The 24328-nt window shown below is 41.0% G+C and overlaps 1 protein-coding gene across 1 annotated transcript in view; it reads left to right on the top strand.

Moving 5' to 3' along the window:
• grid2 (glutamate receptor, ionotropic, delta 2) overlaps positions 1 to 24328 on the top strand; it is a 411443-nt gene that overhangs the window by 96669 nt on the left and 290446 nt on the right. The window contains exons 4-6 of the mRNA XM_069923112.1: positions 2153 to 2206; positions 16046 to 16219; positions 23860 to 24021. Of these exons, the coding sequence (XP_069779213.1) occupies positions 2153 to 2206; positions 16046 to 16219; positions 23860 to 24021 (390 nt within the window). The remainder of the gene's footprint in view (positions 1 to 2152; positions 2207 to 16045; positions 16220 to 23859; positions 24022 to 24328) is intronic.

The following is a 24328-nucleotide window of genomic DNA, read 5'->3' as shown; positions in this document are numbered from 1 at the left end:
GTGAAACTAAAGAAAGATCTTTATTTCCATAGTGCTTGTCAGAACATTGCGAACTGCTTTACTTTTGAATTGTAATCACCATTGATACTGTAGAGACTCAAAAGCCTCTGTGCGCAGTAAAGATGCTGCAAAAATCCAGATAATCAGTTATTTATTCTCTCATGGGATGTAGTCTTTGCTGGAAAGGGCATAATTTGTTGCCCACTTCTCATTGTGCCTGAGCTCAGAAAACACTTAAAGAAATAATCACAAGAAACAAGAACTGCAGATGCTGGGATCTGAGTTAACAAAGAGACACTGGAGGGATTAATCTGATCAGGTAGTGTCCATGGAGGGAAATTGCTCAATCAATGTTGTGGGCTGGGACCCTTTGTTGAGATGAAAGTGGGAAGGGGATAGTGCAGTGGTTCTCAACCTTTTTTCTTCCCACTCACCTACCACTTTAAGTAATCCTTATGCCATTGGTGTTCTGTGATTAGTAAGGGATTGCTTAAGGTGGTATGTAGGTGGCAAGGGAAGGTTGAGAATCACTGCTTTAGACTCAATTGTTACTGAAATATTTTGCTTGAGAAAAATTGTCATTTCCTTCGGAGTTATGAAACCGTGCACATAACAAGTCAATGAGGTACTATTAAAACAGTGGTCTTCAAATTTTTTTCTTTCCACTCACATAACACCTTAAGCAATCTCTTACATATCACAGAGCACCTATGGCGTAAGGAATACTTAAAGCGGTATATGGGTGGAAAGAAAAAGGTTGAGAACCACTGGGATAGTGCAACCATTAAAAAAAGGTGAGGGGAGGGGGCCAAGAGGTTATAGGATGCTCAACAAATGAAGGTGGCGACAGGAAGAGGGAGAGACTATAGGGTGTGTGCAGAGGGGGAGGGGCAAGAAAAGTTAAACAAGAGCAAGTAAAGGATAAATAGAAACAAGATCAAAGTGGTGTTTACCTTGGAAATTCCAATGTTCGTATCATTGGGTTTTAGGCCACCCAGGATAATATGTTATTTCATATAATAATCTCATTGCACTTTTAAAGGGGCGGCACAATTAGTGTAGCGGTTAGTGCAACACTGTTACAATAACATACGTTCGAATCAGGCGTTGTCTATATGGAGTTCACCCCACATCTGCTTGGGTTTCCTCTGGGTGCTCCGATTTACTCCCACCATTCAAAACATACTGGAGGTATAGGTTAATTGGATGTAATTGGACAACATGGGCTCATGGGCCAAAAGGACCTGTATCGTGCCATATGTCTACATTTAAAATTATAAGTTTAAAAGTCATCTCATTGGTGAATTTGGAGTCACACATAGACAAGACTGAGTGAAGACAGTAAAATGTCTTCCTTAAAGAACATTAATGAAGCATTCAAACTTTTAAAATAGTGGTTACTGTTATTAGATTCCTTTCTAATTCAGATCATCTGTTTTAATTATGTTGTTAAGTTCCACAGCTGCCATATGGAATTTGAACTCACATCTCTGGATCAGTCGCTGAGCACTATAAATGCTACTTCAGTAGCTATGCCACTGACCCAAAGTGTTTTAAGGGATGCTGATTCAAGGGCAAAAGTGAAAGATAATTAAGAGTTGAATATGAAAGCAAGCAAGACAGAATGCTCCCCCAGCAGCACTCCACTTCTTCCCACCAGTGCTATGCGTTGTGAACCAGTGTGAGAAACAGAGGATGGCCAGAGAAATTGTCAGAAGTAGTGCCATTCAAATTATTTCCATGGCATCCAAATAAAGGGAAATAAGATGGTCTTCTCTAAGCTCTCGCCGGATGTAGGAATTGTTGAACCTTCAATAATGTTTGAAGAATAGAAACAGATGAACAGAATCAGGCCGGAAACGTTGGTTATATATCATTCCTCCTATGTATGCAGAGCTGCGAGCCCTGCTGAGTTTCTCCAGAACTTTTGTGCATTAATGCAAAGCACTGGAGGGTGTCTTGTCTTTTACAGAGTTAATGTGTAAAATAACTTGAGGTTTTTATATAAATTATTTGGAAGGGGAGAAAGTTACAGATTTGCTGCAAAAAGCTGGGGCACCCCAGATAACCTTGCAGATCTGATTTAATGCATAAAATGGTATTTGTATGTATTGATTATGGAGTTGCAGAATGATCCTTTTCCACTCTACAGGTCGTTGACTCCAATCTAGTGGCTTTCGATTGTCATTGGATCTTCATAAATGAGGTAATTGTTCAAATGTTGCCAGGACTAAAGCAAAATTGGACCAAAGTTTTGCCAAGAGGCAATAGATATTATAATTACTTTTTTCATTCGGAAAGACATGAATATGTAAAAAAGCTCCTGAAAGTCCCAATTGCTCACTAATAAATCCTGTTAACTCATGCAAAGTCAAAGTGTACCATGGAATCTGAAGGATATAAATAGTAAGAGGATTCTTTCTTGCAGTCCTGTTCATGATGATTGGCAGTGCTATCCTGCGGCATTTCCCTCTCTATCCTCCAAGCTGTTTGTACACTGCAGAGGATTTCTTGTTTGAGATACAGGTCCCCTTTTGTTAGCCCAGTGAATATGTCACAGCAGTGTAGCTCCATTCCATTCACCCTTTGATTACTTGGCAAAACTTTGTGTCGCCTGGGTTCTGCTATTGGAGAGCTTTTGTTCGTTCTGTTTTCGTCCCTCCATTCATCTTAAAGAGACACTGTCATTTTTGGATCACTTGTAAAGAGCCAAATGGGTCATTAATTCTAAAGGAAACAGCCATGCCATCATTTCAGTCTGATAAAATGTAATCTTGCATTGTCTCCAACAAGATTGAAGATCGCTCATTGTGGCCAAGTGCTTTAACAGATCAAAAGAACAGCAGCTTCCTCTCCTTCCTTCATCCTTGGATTTATCCCTCATGAATACATACAAGTGAATCTGCCTGGGAATCATCTCTCTCTCTCTCTCTCTCTCTCTCTCTCTCTCTCTCTCGTTCTCTCTGTCTCTCATCACCACCTCATTTGGAGAAGTGGGGATGGGAGAAAGGAGGCTGTATCACAAGCCTAGCAAAAATCAGTCGACTTTCATTTAAAGGAAAGTAGAATGTCAATACTAAACTGAGGAGGCAGGCTCTCATTGGTTAAGTACAATGAATGGCTTCATTGAATATAGAATTGTTGACAATGATGCAGTTCATTGCTACCCACTATGCACATTGAGTGGCATGTATTCACCAGTTTTATTAGGCCTATGACCTCATTTTGTACGTGCTGCTTCAGTGATCAATGAGCCTGTTTTGAGTAAGCTTGTTCTTAGCAGAGTTATTGAAGTATCTTTGTGAAAACTACAAATAAAGTCCATAAACTGTCTCCTTCCTCTGTGTCCAATAAGGTCATAAGATCATAAACCTAGGGGCAGAAATAGGCTACTCAGCCCATCAAGTCTGCACAGCCATTTAATTGTGAGCTGATTCATTCTCCCACTCAGCCCCACTCCCCGGCCTTCTCCTTTGATTACCTTTGATGCCCTGGCTGATCAAGAAGATCAATTTCTGTCCATGTCTTTCAACATTCAAACTGTTTCAATGAGAATTCCCCTCATTCTCCTATATTCCAGCAAGTACAGGCCAAAAGCTGCCAGATGTTCATCATATAATAATCCTTTCATTCCCGGAATCATCCATGAGAACCTCTTTGAACCCTCTCTAATATCTGCACTTTTTTTTTAAGAGGAGCGCAAAACTGCTCACAATACTCCATGTGAGGTCTCACCTCACTTCAACATCACATCCCTGCTCTTATATTCTATTTTCTTGAAATGAAAGTCAGGATTGCATTTGCCTTCTTAACCACCAATTCAACATGCAAGTTTACCTTCTGGGTATCCTGCACAATGTCCATTTGCAGATAAGAATTTTCAAATTTCTCCCCATTTAGAAAATAGTCTGCTCATTTATTTCTTCTACTTAAGTGCCTGATGGAACACTTTCCAACATTGTGTTTCATGCCAATTCTCCTAATCTGTCTAAGCTCTTCTGCACTTGATCACAAAGCCAATCATTCCATTATCCAAATCATGAATATACTACATAAAAAGAAATGGCCAACCCCTGTGGAACATCACTAGTAACTGACCACCAGCAGCCATCTTTGATGTTTCCCTTTAAATACAAGTTGACAAATCTCGGTTATGCTTGTATTTAGAGAATACATGCCCCTCTCCAATTTGCCAAACAAAGTGATGCCACATTGGATATTTCCATGGCTGAGGGAGATGATTCAGCACAGGCAATTCTGAGCATTTTCCAAGAGGTGCCAAGATTGGTTGAGGCTAAATCATTGTTCAGTGGACATTTAGCAATTCTGTCATGGAGGCTTCTTTGTAGAAGTAAGATATTTTTAAAATGAATTTAAATATCTCGCAAGATGTGCTCTCCTGTCAAATTAGAAGTCTAGTAACAAATACACAGGCAGAATCTTCAAATGTATTACTACTGAATGTACAGTTATCAGGCAAAAAGCTTCCACAGGAAATTGATGACTCCTCCACATTCTGTGGCCTTTCCCCAGCAACTCCATCAGGAAACAACATGTGGTGAAGTACAGAGGTGAAAGAGATTGATATATTAATTGATGTTGCTGTTTTTGCATGACATTTGCCATCTATCCTCACAAGAACAATCTACACTCCTATCATTGATCATATTCCTTCAAGGGTAAAATTTGTCTCACTGCTACTCCCCTGCCCAGTCAGACACATTTCCCTTCACCCCACTTCTATCCCAACTTCTATCTCAGCCACTGCACCCAATTTTAATCTAAATATTAAACAAAGAGTGTTAAAGAAAATTGAAATACATCTATTTTTGCCATTTGGAGCAACTAATAATCTGCTGGAAGGAGGAATTGTGCAGGTTGAGCATATCAGTTGGAGAAAAGGAATGGTCAACATTTGTACTTTCCCTCATAATTCTCATTGAGTTGTTCCGCACATAGTCCATGAGACTTAATACTTAATTTATGGGAACGGCATGATAAGCTGCATTGTTCGATAGTTCCAATCGGTCCTCTATTTATTTACAATGTAGATGGAGACAATTTGGCCTATCAAATCTATACCAGCTCTTAAAGTATAACAACCAGCACTTATCTACTTCCAATATATTCTTCTTATATACCCATTGACCTTCCACTGATTGTCCCAACATCCACCCATACCAGGGATAAATTATAATTCCCTATTCACCTACCAACGCAATGTTGGGATGTGAGAAAACTGAAGCAACCACATAAAATCCATGTGAACATAAAAAAAATGCCTGTGGAATTCAACCATTTAGCCTCTTATACGGATGACCTGTATAAGACCAAATGATATAGGAAATAGACTATTCAGCCCATCAAGTTAGCCCTGCCATTCAATCATGACCTGATTCATTTTTCCACTCAGCCCCACTGCCTGGCCTTTTCCCCATAAAGTTTGATGCCCTGGTTAATCAAGGACCTATCAATCTCTCCCTTAAATATGTCCAATGACTTGGCCTCCACAACCTCCTCTAGCAATAAATTCCACATATTCATCACCCTTTGGCTAAGGAAATTCCACTGTTCTAAGCGATCATCTTTCAATCTTATAGTTGTGTTCTCTTGTCCTCGACTCTCCCACCATGCGGAACAACTTTCTACGTCTACTCCATCCATTCCCTTCAACATTCAAAAATTTTCAATGAGATCCCCCTCATTCTCCTAAATTCCAATGAGTGCAGGCCAAGAAATGTCAAATGTTCCTCGTGTGATAAACCTTTCGATCTCATTGTTGCCAATTGACTCCAAGTGAGGTCTCACAAGTGCTCTATAAAGTTAAACACCACATCATTGCTCTTCTATTCTTATTGAAATTAATTTCAGCACGGCCTTCTTCTCCGCCATGTAAAATTAACTTCAGGGTAACCCAGGTCCCTTTGAATCTTGGAATTTTCAATTTTCTCCCATTTAGAAAGTAGTCTGCCCATTTATTTATTCTACCAAAGTGTATGAACATACAGCTTTTGACATAGTATTTCATTTCCCACCTTTCTCTTAATCTGTCTTCTGCACCTCCCTGTTTCCTCAACACCACCTGCTCTTCCAACAACCTTTGTACCATCTGCAAACTTGGCCACAATATCATTCATTCCATAATCTAAATCAGTGATATTCAACAGAAAAAAGAAGCAGCCCTAACGCCTACTCCTGTGGAATGCCACTAGCAACTGGCAACAAACCAGAATATGATCCCTGTATTCTGACTCTCTGTTTCCTACCAATCACCCATGCTAGTAATTATCCTGTTATTACCATGGTTTCTTGTCTTGTTAAGTAGCCTCGTGTACGGCATCTTGTCAAAGGCATTCCAAAAATCCAAATACACAACATCCACTGCGTCTGCTTTATGCAACCTACTTGTCACTTCATCAAATTCCTATAGATTCATCAAGCAAGTTTTCCCTTAAGGGAACCATGCTGGCTTTGGCATATCTTGTCCTGTGCCTCCACGATCTCATTGTTGCCAATTGACTCCAACATTTTTTCAACCACTGACATCAGGTCTATAACACGGGTGGGCAACCGATAGCCCAAGGGGCTGGATCTGGCCCGCGATACATACAGCGCCACTATCACCACCCATACCTCCCATACAGCGTCACTGCCACCAACACCCCCCCTCGGACTAGTCCAATGGCATTGCCACCACCCCCTAGTCTGATACCACCCCTCTAGGTCCATCACCTCCACACCCCCCCAACCCTTCCAGTCTGACACCAATGAAAAATCAGTGCAGTCCTCTATTCAACCACTGACTCACCTTCTGGCCCATGCATGGTAAAATGTTTTCCCCCGGTCTATAATTCCTTTCCTGCTGCCTCCTTTCCTTCTTGAGTAGTGGGGTGTTATTTTCCAGTCTTCCAGGAACATGACAGAATCTATTGATTCCTGAAATATCATTACCAATTTCTCCATAATTTCTCTAGCTACTTCTTCAGAACCTGAGGGTGCAATCCACCCTTAGATCATTCAGCATTCTGACCATTTTTTCTCTCTTGAAATAGTAACTGTACTCACTTCCTTTTCCTGATACCCTTGGACATCTGGCACATTGCTAATGTCTTCCATAGTGAAGACATGCAAAAAAACTGATTTAGCTTTTCTGCCATCTCCTTGTCTCCCTTTATTATTTCTCCAGCGTCACTTCCTAGCAGTCTAATATTTGCTCCCACCTCTCTTTTACACTTCATATACTTGAAGAAGCTTTATGTATCCTCTTTGACAGTATTTGTTAGCCTACATTCAACTTTACCCTCCTTGTAAGTTTTTAGTTGACTTTTGCAAATTAAAAAAAAACTTCCCAATCTTTACCTTCCCTCTAATTTTTGTGAACTTGAGTTTTGTCCTCTCTGTTTTTGCAATGTCTTTGACTTCCTTTTTCAGCCACAGTTGTGATATTTTTCCATTTGAATATTTCCTTTTTTTTTTATTAGTATCTATCCTGCACCGTCCTAATTTTTAACACAAACTCCTTCTATTTGCTGATCTGCCTTCATCCCTACTAGTGCCTCCTTCCAATCTACTTTGGCCAGTTCCTTTCACATGCCACTGTAATTCCCTTTACTCCACTGAAATACCGACACATCTGACTTTAATCTCTTCTTCTTAAATCTCAAACTAAACTCAATCATATTGTGATCACTGCCCCCTAATGGTTGCTTTACCCTAAGCTCTTCAATAACCTCTGGAGCATTACCCTACACCCAATCTAGTACAGTTGGTCTCCGGGTGGGCTCATCAACAAGTTGCTCTAAAAAGCCATCTTGTTTGCATTCTACAAATTTCCTCTCTTCAGATCCAGTCCCAACCTGGTTTTCCCAATCTACTTGCAAGTTAAAATCCCCCCATAGCTATCATAACATTGTCTGTCTGATACACCTTTTCTGATTGTAGTTGTAATTTATTGTCCACATTCCAGCTACTGTTTAGAGATCTGCATATAACCGCCAACAGTGCCTTTTTACCCTATTCATTTCTTAATTCAGCCCACAAGGATTCTATATCCTCTGATCCTCTGTCACCTCTTTCTAATAATTCAATGTATTCCTTGCCAACAGAGTCACACTTCTCCTCTGCTTACCTGCCTATCCTTTCAATGCACTGTGAACCCTTGAACCACAACTCCATGATGGCCTCAACCTCATATCTGCCAATTGTAGTTGTATTACGATGTCATCCATTTCATTTCTTATGCTGTGTGTATTTAAATATAAAGCCTTTAGCCCTGTATTTGTTACTTTTTTGACTCTGTGTCCCTGTCGCATTGCAACTCATTCCAATGGATGTAATTTTGCCCTATCTTCCTGCCCTTCCACACAAATTCCCTACCAGCTATCTTTTCGTTTGCCTCATCACTTTGGTTCCCACCCCTCTGTGAATCTAGTTTAACCACCATTGCTCCACCCCCACCCACCCCAAAATCTCCCTGCCAGGAAATTGGTTCCCCTCAAGTTCAGGTGCAGCCTGCCCCACTTGTACAGGTCACCCCTTCCTCAGAAAAGGTTCCAATGATCCAGTAATGTGAAACCCTGCCTCCTGCACTAACTCTTAAGCTACTCATTTGTCTGTGCTATTGTCCTGTTCTGACCTTTCCTAGCTTGTGGCAATGGGAGTTGTCCAAACTTTGAAACTCATGCTCTTCAGCATATTTCCTAACTCCCTAAATTTACTTTGCAGGACCTCTACCCCATTTCCTGCCTATGTCATTAGAACCAATATGTACCTCCCCTTTAAGAATATTCCACAATCGCTCAGAGATATCCTGGACTCGAGTAGCTGGGAAGCAACACATAATCCCAGTCTCTTTGCACCATAGAATCTCCTCTATGTTCCCCTATCAAGTCCCCTATAACAATCGCTTTACATGACTTCACCCTTCACTTTTGAGGCCCTTGGTCTGGCTTCTGCCTTGCCTAGAATGGTCATCTCCCTCAGCAGTATCCAAAGGAGAAAACCTGTTGCTGAGAAGATTGGCCACAGGGTGACCCTGTACTGACTTCTTTCTCCCCTTCCCTCTCTCAGTGTTCATCCATCTACTAGATGAATCCTGCAGTCTGTGTGGAACCACCTGCTCAAAGGTCTTATCTATGACTTAATTAGCCTCTTGGATGATCTTCAGTTCATCTAATTCCAGCTCCATTCCTTAATACAGACTGCAGTTGGCTGCAGTTTCCACAGGTGTGGTCATCAGGGAAACTATCAGATTCTATGAATTCCTACATCCTGAGAAAAACAAGTACTGTAGATACTGAAACTTGCCATATCTTCCATCATAACTGAACTGTACCATAGGCAACCAAGACCAAATCAGCAATTATGAAAGGAAAAAAAACTTACCCTTTTTACCTGCTTCTTTGCCCTCAGCCTCTACTCATTGAACTAAAGTCTCAACTCCCCACTTCAAATCTGGCCCACTCACACAATTTCCCCTCCCATGATGATCACTCTGCTTGTACCTCTCATCACTTTAAACATGTCCATTCCTGTCCTCTCTCTGCTCAAAGTCCCTGTCACTCCACTTAAGATTCCCTTTCCTTTATTGACTATAATAACTCTATGTTCCTTAATAATCATGGTGAATCAATCAATAACTTTCAAACTAGTAAATTGTTCCTCAACTTCCTACATTCCAGGAAATTCAAGACAAGTTTGAAATCTCTTGAATCCAGTGTGTCTATCCCATACAACCAATGCAGTAAAGCCCCTAGTATCGGCGCCCAGGGAGATTGGTAGATGCCGGATAGCTGAATTATTCATTTGCTTGAAATTGTGCATTGAATGGATTGGCAAGCTAACCGATAGGAGGTGCCAATTTAATTTTTTTTAAATATAAATTTATTTTCTGCGAGTTTGTTTTGGCCAGTTTCTTGAGGCTGCCGGTCCTTGAATTCTGGATCAGGAGGGTTTTACTGTATATTTTATTTAAGATCATTATTGCACAGCACACCAGATGTGTTCTGACCAATGTAGATGTGCAGATCCTTTCAGGAGTAATGGGGGAGTCTATCAATAAGAAAATTAAAACAATACATTTTAATGTCTTGCTTTAGTGATTGTGGAAAAATGTAAGAAATTAAGATCTAAAAACTCACCATATCTTTAAGGGGGAGTACCTTATGTCCTGTCAATGGTCCTAAGTGGTACAATTATCTGAGAAAAACAAGTACTGTAGATACTGAAACTTGAGTGAACAAAGAGAAGCTGGAGATGCTCAATGGGTCAGGCATTATCTTTGGAGAGAAATAATCAATGGTTCTGATCAGGATCCTTTACTGCAACTATCAGTCTCATCTATATATATTTATATATTTTTTATATTTATATACATATCTCTCTCTCTCTCTCTCTCTCTCTCTCTCTCTCTCTCTCTCTCTCTCTCTCTGGTCTTGATGAAAGGTCCGACCAGAAATAATGTAGACTGTCCATTTTACTCCTTGGATGGTGCCTACCCTGTTGAGAATCTCCAGCCTTTTTTGTTCACTTAATATTCCAGCATTTGCACTGTTGTGTTTATCTAGTTTACAACTCCAGTGCAAATTTTCATGATATTTCCACATTGAAAAGATTTTTTCCCCCTCCAACGGGGGAGCTCTGTGATTTGATCTCGCATGGTTCCTCCTTCTCCCACTCTTTCACCTCTTGGCTCCTTCATGGTTGCATCTTCCTCCATCCTTTATGCTTGCCATCTCCCTTTAGCCTCTTCAAAGGGTCCTGACCCCTTATTCCTACTTCTTTCCATAGATGCTGCCTAACTTGTTGAGTTTCTCAAGCTTTTGTTTGTTTACTCAGGGTAAAATTCCATCTTTCCACTGGTGGAAGGTGCTCCCAGGCCAAGATGTTCCATTCCAAATCAACAAAGATCTCCTCATTCAAAAACTTTGGCTTCCCCTCTACTTCCATCAACTTGACCCTCACCTGCATATCCTCCATTAGCCACACTTCTGCCTTGGCACCCTCTGCCCCCACGCACTACAAGGACAGGATTGCCCTTGTCCTCACCTACCAACACAATAGCCTCTGCATTCTCTGCCATATCTGCCATCAATTATGTGATCCCTCCAGAAGACATATCTTCTTTTCTCCTCCCCTCTCCTCCTTCTGCAAGGGAGTGCTTCCGCTTTGACTTCCTCACTAATTCCTCTATTCCCACCCTCACCCCCTTGGTACCTATCCCTGTGACTGATGCAGGTGCTCCACTTCTGAGAATACCTCCTCCCTCATCACCATTCAGGGCCCCAAACAATCCTTCCAAGTAAAGCAACACTTCACTTATGAATCTGAAAGATCATCTACTATATCCAATACTCCAGTTACTGTCTCCTCTACTTTGGAGAGACTGGACACAGACTGGGAGATCACTTCGTTGAGCACTTCTGGTCTGTCCACCTGCAATAGCATGAATTTTGGTGCCATGTATTTCAATCCCTACCCCATTCCCATCCCAACATGTCTATCCAAGATCTCATGCACTGCCAGGCTGAGACCACTCACAAATTGGAGGTACAACACCTCATATTCTGTCTAGGGACCCTCCAACTGGATGGCATTAACATGACTTCTTCATTTTCCATTAGTAACCCTTCCCTCTGTGGCAAGATCAATGACCACTCGCAGACACGAAGCAAGTAGTCAAAGACTTTATTAATCAAAAAACCTTGGCATGCCTCTACGTGCTGCTGGCTCATGTCCAAGGCAGATATGAGGGAGGAGACTCAGGCTCTCAGCCTTTATTAGGGATCTTACGGGGAGGAGTTACAGGTACAGAAGGCGGGCCAGCCTGCCCAGCCCAGTGAGGTCATGCCTACAGTACTACATTCCACCACACCCCCATCTTTCCCTATATCTCCTTTCTTCTATCTCTCTCCCCTCACCTTTTCCCTTTGTCTCCTTTCCCCTAACTCTGCTTCCACAGAACCAAGAACAACTCCCTCCTCCCCAATCAATTCTCATTTTCCATATCCAATTAACACCTTTTGTCTGTTGCTCTGTGCTCCTCTCCCTGCCCATTCTTCCCTCTCCCCTACCCATTCTTCCCTCACCCCCTACCCATTCTTCCCTCTCCCTCTGCCCATTCTTCCCTCTCCCCAGCCTTTTAATTCAGGTGCCTCCCTGCATTTCACATACCTTGAAGAAGGGCTCAGGCAAAGCATCGGTCATATATCTTTACCTCTAATAGATGGTGCGAGACCTGTTGAGTTCCTCCAGCATTTCTTTGTTTTTACTACAATCACAGCATCTGCAGACTTTCATGTTTCACTCTCTTTGAAGGTAAGCACCAGACTGGATTAGTATTCCCAGAGAGGAAATGTGATGGTCTGAAAGATGAAATTAACGATTGTTACATCCTCCCATCACTACTACACTTCAATCCTTAATGTAAGAACGGCACTGTATAAAGCGTTGGTTCATTCAACACAATGAAACTGAATTGAAATCACGTTTTGTGGGGGGATGTTATTGATGAATGGATTCTTGCAATGTGAATTCAAATTGGAAGGAATTGGTGCATTTAAATGAAACGGACAGAACATCACACAGCACGATTTCAAACCAAAATATTCTGGACAGGATCATTTAAGCACTTTGCCCTTGGAACCCAGTGACATGTATGTGATGGTTTTGCACTGATTTTAAATAATGTTTCTTTCTATAAATATATCCCTTTCACTCTATGCCACCAATTAGAGCATTTTCATTCTGAGCAAAGATTTATCCACCCATGAAGTGCCAGTGCTGAGAATGGCCCTTGGCAAACCTCCCATAAAATGCAAACATTACATCAGCAACAATAATGGAGCATGGAAGAAAATGTTCAGTCCATTATGACTTCAGAAAACCTATCCAATACATCCCACTGCTTCATTTTACCACTGTTGAGCACTGGACACCTGGATTATAGATGATTCTCTGGATTTCACACCCCTGTGTACAGTGTTCTCTTTAACACTAAATTCTTCCTTGTTCTTCCTGTATGTTGGCAGCATCAAGAGACAACAAGCAGAAAAATTGCATGCAGATCACTGTGCCTGTTCCTCATTCGGTTGAGAGTGACAGTGTTTATAAATACCATAGAAGTTAAGGATGGCAATAGAACAAAATGAATGATGGAAAATTTGTGCCTTGACATAGAGACTTTGCTCCCTCTTTTCCCATTGATGATTCTAGGTTTGTTCAATTGTTAAAGATCAATTTCACCCCACTCTCACCCAGTTATTCCATAGAGTATGTATGGAATTCTCTGCCCATGGAAGGAATGAAGGCTACCTCATTAAACATAATGAAGACAAGATTGGATAGATGTTTACCTAGTGGAGGAATTAAAGGATATGGGTAAAAGGCAGGTAGGTGGAGATGAGCCTATCATCATCAGATCAGCCATGATCTTATTGAATGGTGGAGGAGGCTCGATGGGCCAAATAGTCCAATCCTGCTCCTATTTCCTAAATTCTTTAGTCGACAGAATAATGTCCGAATCATTGGACTGAAGGAAGGAAGCAAGGGAATAGTCCCAGTGAATTTTTTTCCAAAATGGATCCTACAGGTGTTGGGAGAAGACAAAATTACATATCAAAAGACCTCACCGAACACACAGACCCTGAAGAGGTGGTGATAAGAGACCATGATTCACAAATTTGAATCCCTTTACATATTCCAAAAGATAGACTCTATTACTTTTTGGAGATTGGGACATTTTCCATTCATCCCATGAACCAGCAATCAGACCTCATTTTATTCCCATCATTTCAATTAGGATTGAAGCCCAATCTCCCAGAGATGATAAAGTGAACTGATAGTCCATTGCACTACTCTATTTTTCCCTAAACGAAATTCATTTTTCTAAAGTGCAACCTTTTTCTTGGTTCATTCGGTCTTCTTCCACTCCTTCACAGTCAAGTTATTATTTGCCAATTCTGAGAAAATTAAAGCCATTATGGGTCCTTTTCAATTTCAGGTTTAACTGGGGAGGTTTGCATTATCCACTAGTCATGCTCTAAGGCAGTGGTTTTCAAACTTTTTCTTTCCACTCACATATCATTTCAAGTAATCCCTATGCCATAGGTGCTCTGTGATTAGAAAGGGATTACTTAAGATGGTATGTGAGTGGAAAGGGAAGGTTAAGAATCACTGCTTTCGACCCAATTATTACAGAAATATTTTGCTTGAGAAAAATTGTCATTGGCCCATTTCCTTTGGAGTTATGAAACTGTGCACATAATGTGTCAATTAAGTACGATTAAAAGAGTGGTTTTCAAACATTTACTTTCCATCCACATACCACAGTAAGTAATCCCTTACTAATCACAGAGTAACTATGGCATGGGGAAAGCTTAAAGTGGTATGTGAGTGGAAAGAAAAAGTTTGAAAACCACTCCTCTAAGGTAAAGCTGAAGAGGAAATGCTAAATTTGTACCGGTAATTGTTGGGAGAGCACTAACCTAAATTTTGATTTGACTCTGGCTGCAAAATCATGTCCACACATCATTTTATAGTTTGGGTTAATTTTGCACTGACACAGGTATTTCTGCTCAATGTATAGATGATAGTTCTCTTGTTCCAAAAGAAAATAAATACAATTGGGGCATTCAATTTCTCATATGTTTTACTTCATTGGATTAAATGTAAAGAAGTTCTGTGGGAAAAATAGAATATAATGTTAACATGCATTTCCTTTTATTTTTCAAATAATGAAAAATGTGGTTTTATTTCACCAATTGATTGTAATAGTTAGGTAGTGAAACATTTTGAATTCCCCAGATAGTAATATTGTTAAGGACGATGGGTCAACCTGTAGGATATATTCCCTGAATGTGGTTGGGAGATTCTGTCAAAACAAATTTTCACCCATCAGGCAGCTTGCACATTGTGCACATTGGTTTATGAAGATATAGCTCATGCTGGAATTCATCATCCTGGTCACCTTGGATACCATATAGTTTTTATTGTATCACGATTGCCAGATAAATGACCCTTCCACTAACCTACACACAGCCATAGAACTATAGAACACTCCAGCTCAGAAACAGGCCCTTCATAGGAACATAGGAAGTAGGAACAGGAGTAGGCCAAAAATGGCCCATCGAGCCTGCTCCGCCATTCAATACGATCATGGCTGATCTAATTTATGACCTAACTCCAGCCCATCTAGTCTATTCCATACTATAATTCTGCTTTGTTCTAATGACCTGCAGCTGGACCACAGTCCTCCATACCCCTCCAATCCACATACCTATCCAAAATGTTCTTACATTTCAAAATTGAGCCCACATTCACTACTTCAGGTGGAGGCTTGCTCCACATTCTCACCATTCTCTGCGTGCAGAAGTTCCCACCAATGTTCTCTTTAAACATTTTACCTTTCACCCTTAAACCATGGCCTCTAGTTCTTGTCTCACCTAAACTCAGTGGAAAAGCTTACTGTTTTCACCTGCCTGTTTATTATAGTAACAGGAGTAGACATAGCCAATGGCAAGGGCTTCTTCTTTCATAGAACGTGACAGCACAAAAAAAGGCTATTCAGGCCTTCTAGTCTGTGCTGACCATTGTTCAACTAGTCCCCATCACCTGCTCCCTTTTCATTATCCTCCAGCTCTCTCCCATGAGATTTAAGAATGAATTGGAATAAATCTATCCAATTTATTCTTAAAACTCAAGATTGATCCTGCACCCACCACATCAGATGGTGCTTCATATGACATGAAACCACTCCAATGGTGGTGGATGCTGAGAGAGGGTGTAATTTATGAGAGATCTTGAAGGGAAGTTGAATGTGGTATGTTCCAAGATTTGGGATACATGGTCACGACTGAGCTTGAGACAACTTGAATCTTCTACTGTTAGACCAGAGCTGGCAATTGCTTCAGGAAAGTTTGAAGCCAAGGACTTCTGCAATGAGGTCAATGAGAGGATGTTTGTTCCACAGTTAGTTCCATTGCACAAAATGCTTCTGTCCCTAGTGTTGATATGTACTATGAAAAGTGTTATTTCTGCTACTTCCCAGGAAATGAGTGACGTTGATGTCGAGGACTTGGTGAGACGATCGATTGGGAGGTTGACAATAATCCGACAGACCTTCCCCTTTTCTTTAAATGCCACTCAAAGTTGTTTCCGTGGTAAGCACAGGATCTCTCCATTACTGTGTGATCCCAAGGACCCTTACAAGCAAAACATGGAGGTAGGATCATTTCAGCTCATTAATCAGAATAAATGAAATGGTTTAATATTATTGATGTTAAGAAATGTGTTCATTTACTCTGAATGTGTCAATACGTTTGCTGCTTACTGACCTGTGCACTCACTGAAGGTCTCTTTTATATGCACCAATGCAAATATAATTGTGTGCTGACACACATGAACTCATCATCAAACAAACACAACACAAATAAATAAGAAAACATGCATAAAAACATTGACAAATATATGCACATCAATGATACAAAGCCAAATATCTATCTCTACCTTTGTCTTAATAAATTTCCCTCTCTTTTTTTCACTGTCACATCCTTCTCCATCTGAACTATGCCTCTCTCCCTCTATTTTACCTTTCTGTCTTTCACCATCCTCACTCTCCCTCTCATCCTTCTCTCTCCTCACTCTCCCATTTCTCTCTTGTGGTGAAAGGCATTTGGATACATATATGGGCTGGCCAGTCCGAACCTACCTGACCTTCCGTGACCCCTCCTTTGGCTCCTCCCCAGGTTCTTGCTTTTGAACCTAGAATCTGGCCAAATAGTGTATCAGTAATGGTCAGGGCTTTGGTAATTAAAGCCATTTAATCACTCCATGTCAATGTGATGATTGTGAGCAACACATCTCTTTCACTGCCTTCTCTTTCTCCTCACTTGCCTTCCCATCCCTCTCTCCTCATCTCCCTCCCAAACCCTCATCTCTCTCTCTCTCTCTCTCTCTCTCTCGCTCTCTCTCTCTCTCTCTCTCTCTCTCTCTCTCTCTACCCCCCCCCCCCCCCCCACTTCCTCTGCTTCATCAATGATTACTTTGGTGCTCCATTCATGATGAGCTTATTGGCTTCATGCACTTTGCAGCTAACTTCCACCCCAACCTTAAATTCACTTGGTACATCTCCAGCAACACCCTCCATTTCCATCTCAGGAGACAAATTCTCAAACGACATATTTAATAAACCCACCAACTCCCACAGCTACCTCGATTGCACCCTCTCCCACCCTGCCCCTGTAAGGATTCCATTTCATTCTCTCAATTCCTCCTTCTCGCCACATCTGCACCCAGGATGAGGACTTCTATGCCAGCTCATCGGAGATGTTCTCCTTCTTCAAACAATGTAGCTTTCCTTCTACCACCATCAACTTGGCACTCACCCACATATCCTCCATTACCCACACATTTGCCCTGGCCCCCTCTACCCCCACGTGCAACAAGAACAGGATTCCTCTTGTCCTCACCTACCATTCTACCAGCCTTCACATCCAACACATTCTCCTCCACCATTTCCGCCACCTACTACATGATCCCACCACAAAACACAGATTCCCCTCTCCTCCCCTCTTCACCTTCCACAGGGACCACTCCCTCCGTCCTCCGTGAATCCCTTGTCACTCCTCTCTCCTCACTAATTGTCTCCTTGAGACCTATCCCTGTAACTGCAGGAGATGCTCCACTTGTGCTCACACCTCCTTCCTCAACCCCAAACAGTCCTTCCAAGTGAAACAGAATTTCACTATTGAATCTGTAGGGGGTCATCTACCGCATCTGGTGCTCCCGCTATGGTCTCCTCTACATTGGAGAGACTGGATACAGACTAGGAAATTGCTTTGTTGAGCACCTCGGCTCTGTCTGCCACAATAGTGTGGATTTTGCAGTGGCCACCCATTTCAATTCTCCATCCCATTCCCTTGCTGACATGTACATGGTCCCATGTATTGCCAGATTGGGACCACCCATAAATTGGAAGAACAACACCTCATCTTCTGACTGGGCACCCTCCATCTGGATGGCATTAATATCAACTTCTCTGGCTTTTGTTAAACCCCATCCCCTTGCTTTCCCTGTCATCTCTCCATTCCCTGTCTCCCTTTCACACAGATATGATAAATTCTACCAAGTCCCTCCAATTAACACCTTCTGTTGGTCTTGATTCCTCCCCCCTTGCTTGAATTCTGAGACTTTCTGATATATCCTGATTCAGGCTTTTCTGATTTTTTCTTAAAGAACGGCTCAGGCTCGAAACGTTAGCAATATATCTGTGTCTCCTCTAGATGCTGAAAAGATCAGCTGAGTTCCTCCTGCATTTTGATGTTTTTACTACACTCACAGTGTTTGTAGCCTATTGTGTTTCTTTCTCTCTCTCTCTCTCTCACACACACACACAAATTTTGAAGTTGTCTTAAATATTGATGTGATACTTAAGTATTAATTCTCATTCAAACAATGCAGTGGTTGGCATGCCACTTCAACATATTGAAATCATGTTTAAACTTTAAAGTAAATGAATGAACATTTGCATGGATTTTGTTTACTGTAGTTGTAAGCCAGAATGTTGGATGTAAACTGATGATTAGTAATTATATGTGAACCTATTGGATTGTTTTTTTAACACATTCCTGTTAGAATGTTAAATTTTTATGTTCAAACAATTCCCCCCCCTTTTCAAAATGACCACCAACTTTCTTTTCAACGACAACTGCACATTCTGACGAAACAGCACTTTTAATGTAAAACATGTCAAAATGCTTCATACAAATAAAAAATGAACTTTTGAAGTAGGTGACCAAAATGCATGGAAAAGAAATTTTACTTCAGCGGCATTCCTAAGGAGAGTCAAAAAGGTCAGGGAAGTAAATGCTAGAGTTTATGACCTGTGCAGCTGAGGTTAAAATACAAATGAAACCAAAACATGGAACATAGAACAGTACAGTACAGGACCAGGCCCTTAGGCCCACATGTCTTTGCCAAGCATGATGTCTAAATCAAACTAAAACTTTGCTGCTTGCTCTTTATAGATATCCTTCAATCCCTTTCATCTTCATGTGTCTATTTTGAACCCTCTTAAATGCCACCATTGTATCTGCTTCCATCACGACCACTGGCACCCTCCATTCTCTATGTAAAATATTACCCACTCCCTCTTCCTCCCCCTCACTTTAAATGCATGTCCTCTAGTATGAAACGCTATAGTCCTGGGGAAAAGATTTTGATCCTCCACCCTATCCATACCTCTCATGATTTAATGTCCCTCAATCTAATCTCCCCTTGGCCTCTTACGCTCCAGAGAAAACAACGCAAGTTTGTCCAACCTCTCACAATAACTCATACCCTCTTATTCAGTCTATATACTGGTGAATTCCTTCTGTACCCTTTCCAAAGCCTCCACATCATTCCTGCAACAGGACATTGTGTTCAGTGAAGAAATCTTCAGAAATTGGGGCACAAAGAGGAAGATTTCTTTAATGTTAACGATACAGCCCTTCCAGCCCATTAAATCCACGCAGCCCAATTATCCCACATGACTTTGAAAGGTGGGAGGAAACTGGAGCACCTGGAGGAAACCCATACATGTCACAGGGAGAACATACAAATACCTTGCTGGCAGTGCCAGATTTGATCCTGGGTCCCAGAAAAAGACAGTTTGGTTGCACAAGCATTTGAGGATCAGCATTAACTCCATTTAGATAATGTGAGCTTTATTATCATTATCTAAATATCGGCCCACTTACTTTGGAATTTTTTTTTTATTATTGCATAAACTAGAATTCCGCATCCTGACAAGAGCTTTTGCTTTTTTTTTTCTGGTCTAAATATGTAGCAACCAGTAAACTCTAATGGAAGTTGCTACCTTTTGACACAACTTGATTTGTCCTTGGCAGCAAGCATTAACTGTAAGTTGCAGAGATTGCAGACCTGGCTTCTGAAATTTAATTCCACTGACTTCAATGAAACCAAATGTTGGATTTCAAGCTCAACAAGTCCACACAATTACTTCACATGTCTGACAGCTGCAACCAAGGACAGATTTCTACCTTGTTGGGCAGGATATTCTCCTTGTTCAAGGTTGCACTTAATGTTTGCATTTCCACTGGTCTAATCATCTTCCATGCCTCACTGCCGTGCCTCTCAGCTGCATCTCTCCTGCAGTGTGAAAGAGCTACTGGGTATCAGATAGCGAACCTCCCTCCATAACACCAGAATTAACAGTTGAAAAAGCAAATAAGCAGATCAGTTAGACAAACAATTAAATTAATTGTACTTTAAAAGTAAAATAAATTCAAATAAAAATCAAATTTAATAGATAGAAATTAAGGAGAACCAGTGTGATTGATTTTTTTAAAAACCCTCACATTTTCCTTTATAATCCTCATCATTCCATGAATGCTGCATGGCCTGATGAGTTTCTCCAGCACTTCAAGGTTCAAGGTTCCTTGTGTTATCACATGATTATACATAAAAGTGTATACTTCAACCTTTGTCTGCCATAAGGCAAACAGAATCGTCGTGAACATTGCCTGACACCCCTAACAATAAGAGAAAGGGAAACAGAAGCGAGTCCTCTCAGAGATGCTGAATGTCCGTGGATTTGCTTCAGGAGCTGCCGCAGCCACACACACTCCTGTTTAATCTATTGGCAATCAGAGCTACAGACGCAAACCTCCAATACTATGAGGAAACCTTCAATGCCCAAAGCCTTTCAGGAGTGCTTCTTGCCCTAAGCACCCTCTCGAATCCTAGTTCCGATACATGGTTCCCTTGAGCCAGTCTCCAGTAGCCACAGCCTATGTGGGTACTTTGCCTCCAAGACACCACAGCCTGCAGCATTTGGATACTGTGCTGCTTTCAGGACTACTGACACATACAGCTGGTGTTTCCCCATGAATTGCATGACCCAGCACATCCTGTGTCATTAAGAGAAACCATGTTCTTCATAGGAAATCTGGACTTTATTGACCACTTTATAAGGGGCATTTGGATAGGTGAGGACTTTTCTCCTGGATCATAGGATGCTGAGAGGTGACCATGTAGAAATATATAGAATTGCAAAGGGCACGTGCAGGATAAATTGTCAGTCTTTGTCCTAGGCAAGAGGATTCTAACAATGGAGGCATGGTTTTAAGGCGAGAGGGGAAAAGGGTCCAGAGGGGAAACTTTTTCACATCAGGATGGTGGGTACTTGGAACAAGCAGCCAAAGGCTGAGGTAGAGGCAGATGCCATTGCAACTTTAAAGGACATTTAGACAGATAAATGTACAGGAAAGGATTAGGGCTAAATGCAGGCAAATGGGACTAACTCTGATTACCAGCTTGGCCAACATGGTCAAAATGGGCTGAAGGATCTCTATCCATACCACAAAATTCTATGACTCTAAAACCAGCCAAAAGGACTTTTGAATATCTTCTTTACGAGCAAGATTATGCGTGGACTAATGACGCATTAGTCACTAATGTTTAGGATTCAAGATTCCTGAATGCACAAAATTTGTTTACTTCTGTTTGCAATTGTAGCCTGTACACGACTGGGCAGTAGGTATGCATGGAGGAGCACTGCAGGACACGACTCTCTGCTCCCCGCTCCTCCCAGCATCACACAAATGGCTGTGCTCCCATTGAAATTTATCCTTGAATTTTGGCTGAGAAGTCTACCAATGTTTTAAAGGCGCACCATAGACTTACAGAAAGTTAACCATGAACGCTGTCGAAAGATCAAACATTAATTAGAATCTTTATGAATCCTTCTAAATAACTTGACACTAATGTGATATTGGTTACTTCCATCATGAGCAGATTAAGCATACACATCCATTTTTGAAAGGGAGAATATTAAACAGCAGGGTAGTTAATTAGATTCATCACATCAAGATGATTTGTCAGTGGCACCACTTCCAATTAATCTCAACCAAGAGGAATGGATGCAGTTATTGACTCTCCTGTGAAATACAATTTGACAGCATTCACTTGATGAGACAGCCACGTGTTAGTGTAACATAGGGAGGTTAGATTCTGTACCTGAGAGAATAATCCCTCTTCTGTGCACTCATCAGGGTGTTCTGATAATTTTGTAGAGACTGTGCAATATAGAGAGTTAATTCATTTTTTAAAATTCAAAACTGTATGAACATGGCCTCAAATTTTATTAATGTTCAATGACCTCTGAGAGATATGAAGTTTATTACTGTCAATGGATTGAACCCCAATGTAGGAAGTTAGTTGTGCCAATGTTCAAAGGCACTTAAGAGAAAGTACATGGTATCTTTCTGTTACTCCTTTTGAATGCCACAATAATGTGTTCCTATCCTTTCTTCTGAATCTTTCCACTGTCTAATATTTCTACTCACAGTGGATTGGTTCATCACATTGCACCTATTTGCAAACCTAGATGTTATCTCATTCAACTAACTCCAAGATATTAGTTTTTTTAAATTCTTGTGTTCAAATCTCTCCAACACCCAAGCCAATTCTATTTCTGCATTCTCCTTTGACCTGTATAGCCTGACCAAAGAGTTTGCTCCTCTTGAAACCATGCACTACTCCCTATCTCTGGAACTTATTCCAGTTTGTACAACCCTCCTCCTCACTAACCTCATTCAGTCCCAACAATATTCTCTACCTCATAATTTTCCCCACCCTTGTATCTTTCTACATCTCTCTAATCTCCTTCAGCCAGTACACTGCTTTCTTTCTGTAGGATTCCATACTGTAGGCCCCTCTCTATTACCTGTAACCTCTCTCAGCCTCTAAATCCTTTCCTTTAGTCTTACAGCAATCTAGTAATCTAGCAATCTAGTGTTACCCCTCTTACTGCACGGATCATCCTGAGTGTTCTGAATCCCTCCCACATCTCAATAATGTGCTGGTCAGTGAACCAAGGAGAGGTGAATGGTAGGAGAAACTGGAGGAAGTTAAGGGGCATACAAGACAAAATAGACTACAAGGAACTGTGAGGGAAATAAGTGCTCTGTGAGCTGGCAATGGCTTAATGGGCAGAATGGCCATTGTAAGAAAATATGAAATGGTTCGCTGCCATCCAGACCTTAATCTCTACAAATCCTCCTTGACTTTACATCCTCTTTTAGGGTGTCACATAATGTCCATCTATGATCTAAAATTCAATCACTTTTTAAATTTTAATTTGATTCAGAAAGATTCCCTCTATTCCTAGTCATTTTACTTCATTAATGCTTTTATACAATAGGTTTCCACCTAACCTATTACAATGCATTTCAATATGTTTTTTTTTTCCAAAAATAACATTCCACTGCTCATGTTCCACAATAACGACTGCCTTTCCTAATACTTAAATGTTTTCATGTTGCGAATTGCATGCACCATAAAGAAACTTGATGAAACTCCTATGTATCCCTTACATAGAAACAGGAGTAGGCCATTCAGCCTTTTAAGCCTGCACCACCATTCTATACTGTCATGGTTGATTATGTGACCTCAGTTCTCTATTCCTGGTTTTTCTCCATGCCTCTTGATCCCTTCAGCCAACTGCCTTTTGAATCCATCTAACAAAATTGCTTCATCAACTTTCTCTGGCAGAGAATTGCACAAATTTACAACTCTCTGAGTAGAAAAAAAGTTTCTTCTCTTCTCATTTCTTAATGTCTTACCACTTGTTGTTCAATACCGACCCCTTGTTCAGGTCTTCCCCAACCATAAGTGCTGAGTGTCCATGGTGATAGTGATTGTTTTTGCCCAATTCACACATAACTTTAGGACAATTTTCCCACTGATATATACTGTAATAATCTCCCTTGATTACTGTATTTTTAATGCTTGGTATGTATCATGAGGAATTGGCTTGGATCATAAAACTATTAACCTTGAGTCTTGGCACCCACACAGATCACCAATCTCTACATTTATGACACCATCGTCCTCCTGGCCCATGCCTTTCACAAGAAGCTGGAGGACAGGAAGTGGCATAGCATGGCCAGCTTGACGTGTATCAGGAAGAACTCTAAGCCTTGGCAAGGTGGACATTCCATGTTGGAGACCATCAAGAAGGTACAACCAAAATGAATTATGGGGGTCATCCCTGGTGAAACAGTGTAACAGGATATTGATTAAGACTATATTGTAATGGTAGTCTAATATATCTTGCCTTCAGTAAGCAAGGAACATTTAGGTGAGTAAATAAGAGGTAAATATTTCCATCGGTAGAAAAATCAGTAAGAAGAAGTGTCAAACAAAATAACTGTCAGAAATATGAAGAGTTAATGAGGAGTGACATATTTATACACTAGGCTGCTGTAATTTGGAATCAACTACCTGAAAGGGCAACAGAAGGGAGAGTGGAAAAAAATAATTTCCA

The sequence above is a fragment of the Narcine bancroftii genome, chromosome 3, assembly GCF_036971445.1.
Source record: "Narcine bancroftii isolate sNarBan1 chromosome 3, sNarBan1.hap1, whole genome shotgun sequence".
Taxonomy (NCBI): Eukaryota; Metazoa; Chordata; class Chondrichthyes; order Torpediniformes; family Narcinidae; genus Narcine; species Narcine bancroftii.
The sequence above is the reverse complement of the archived record's forward strand: the minus strand, read 5'-3'. Positions and strand labels throughout refer to the sequence as shown.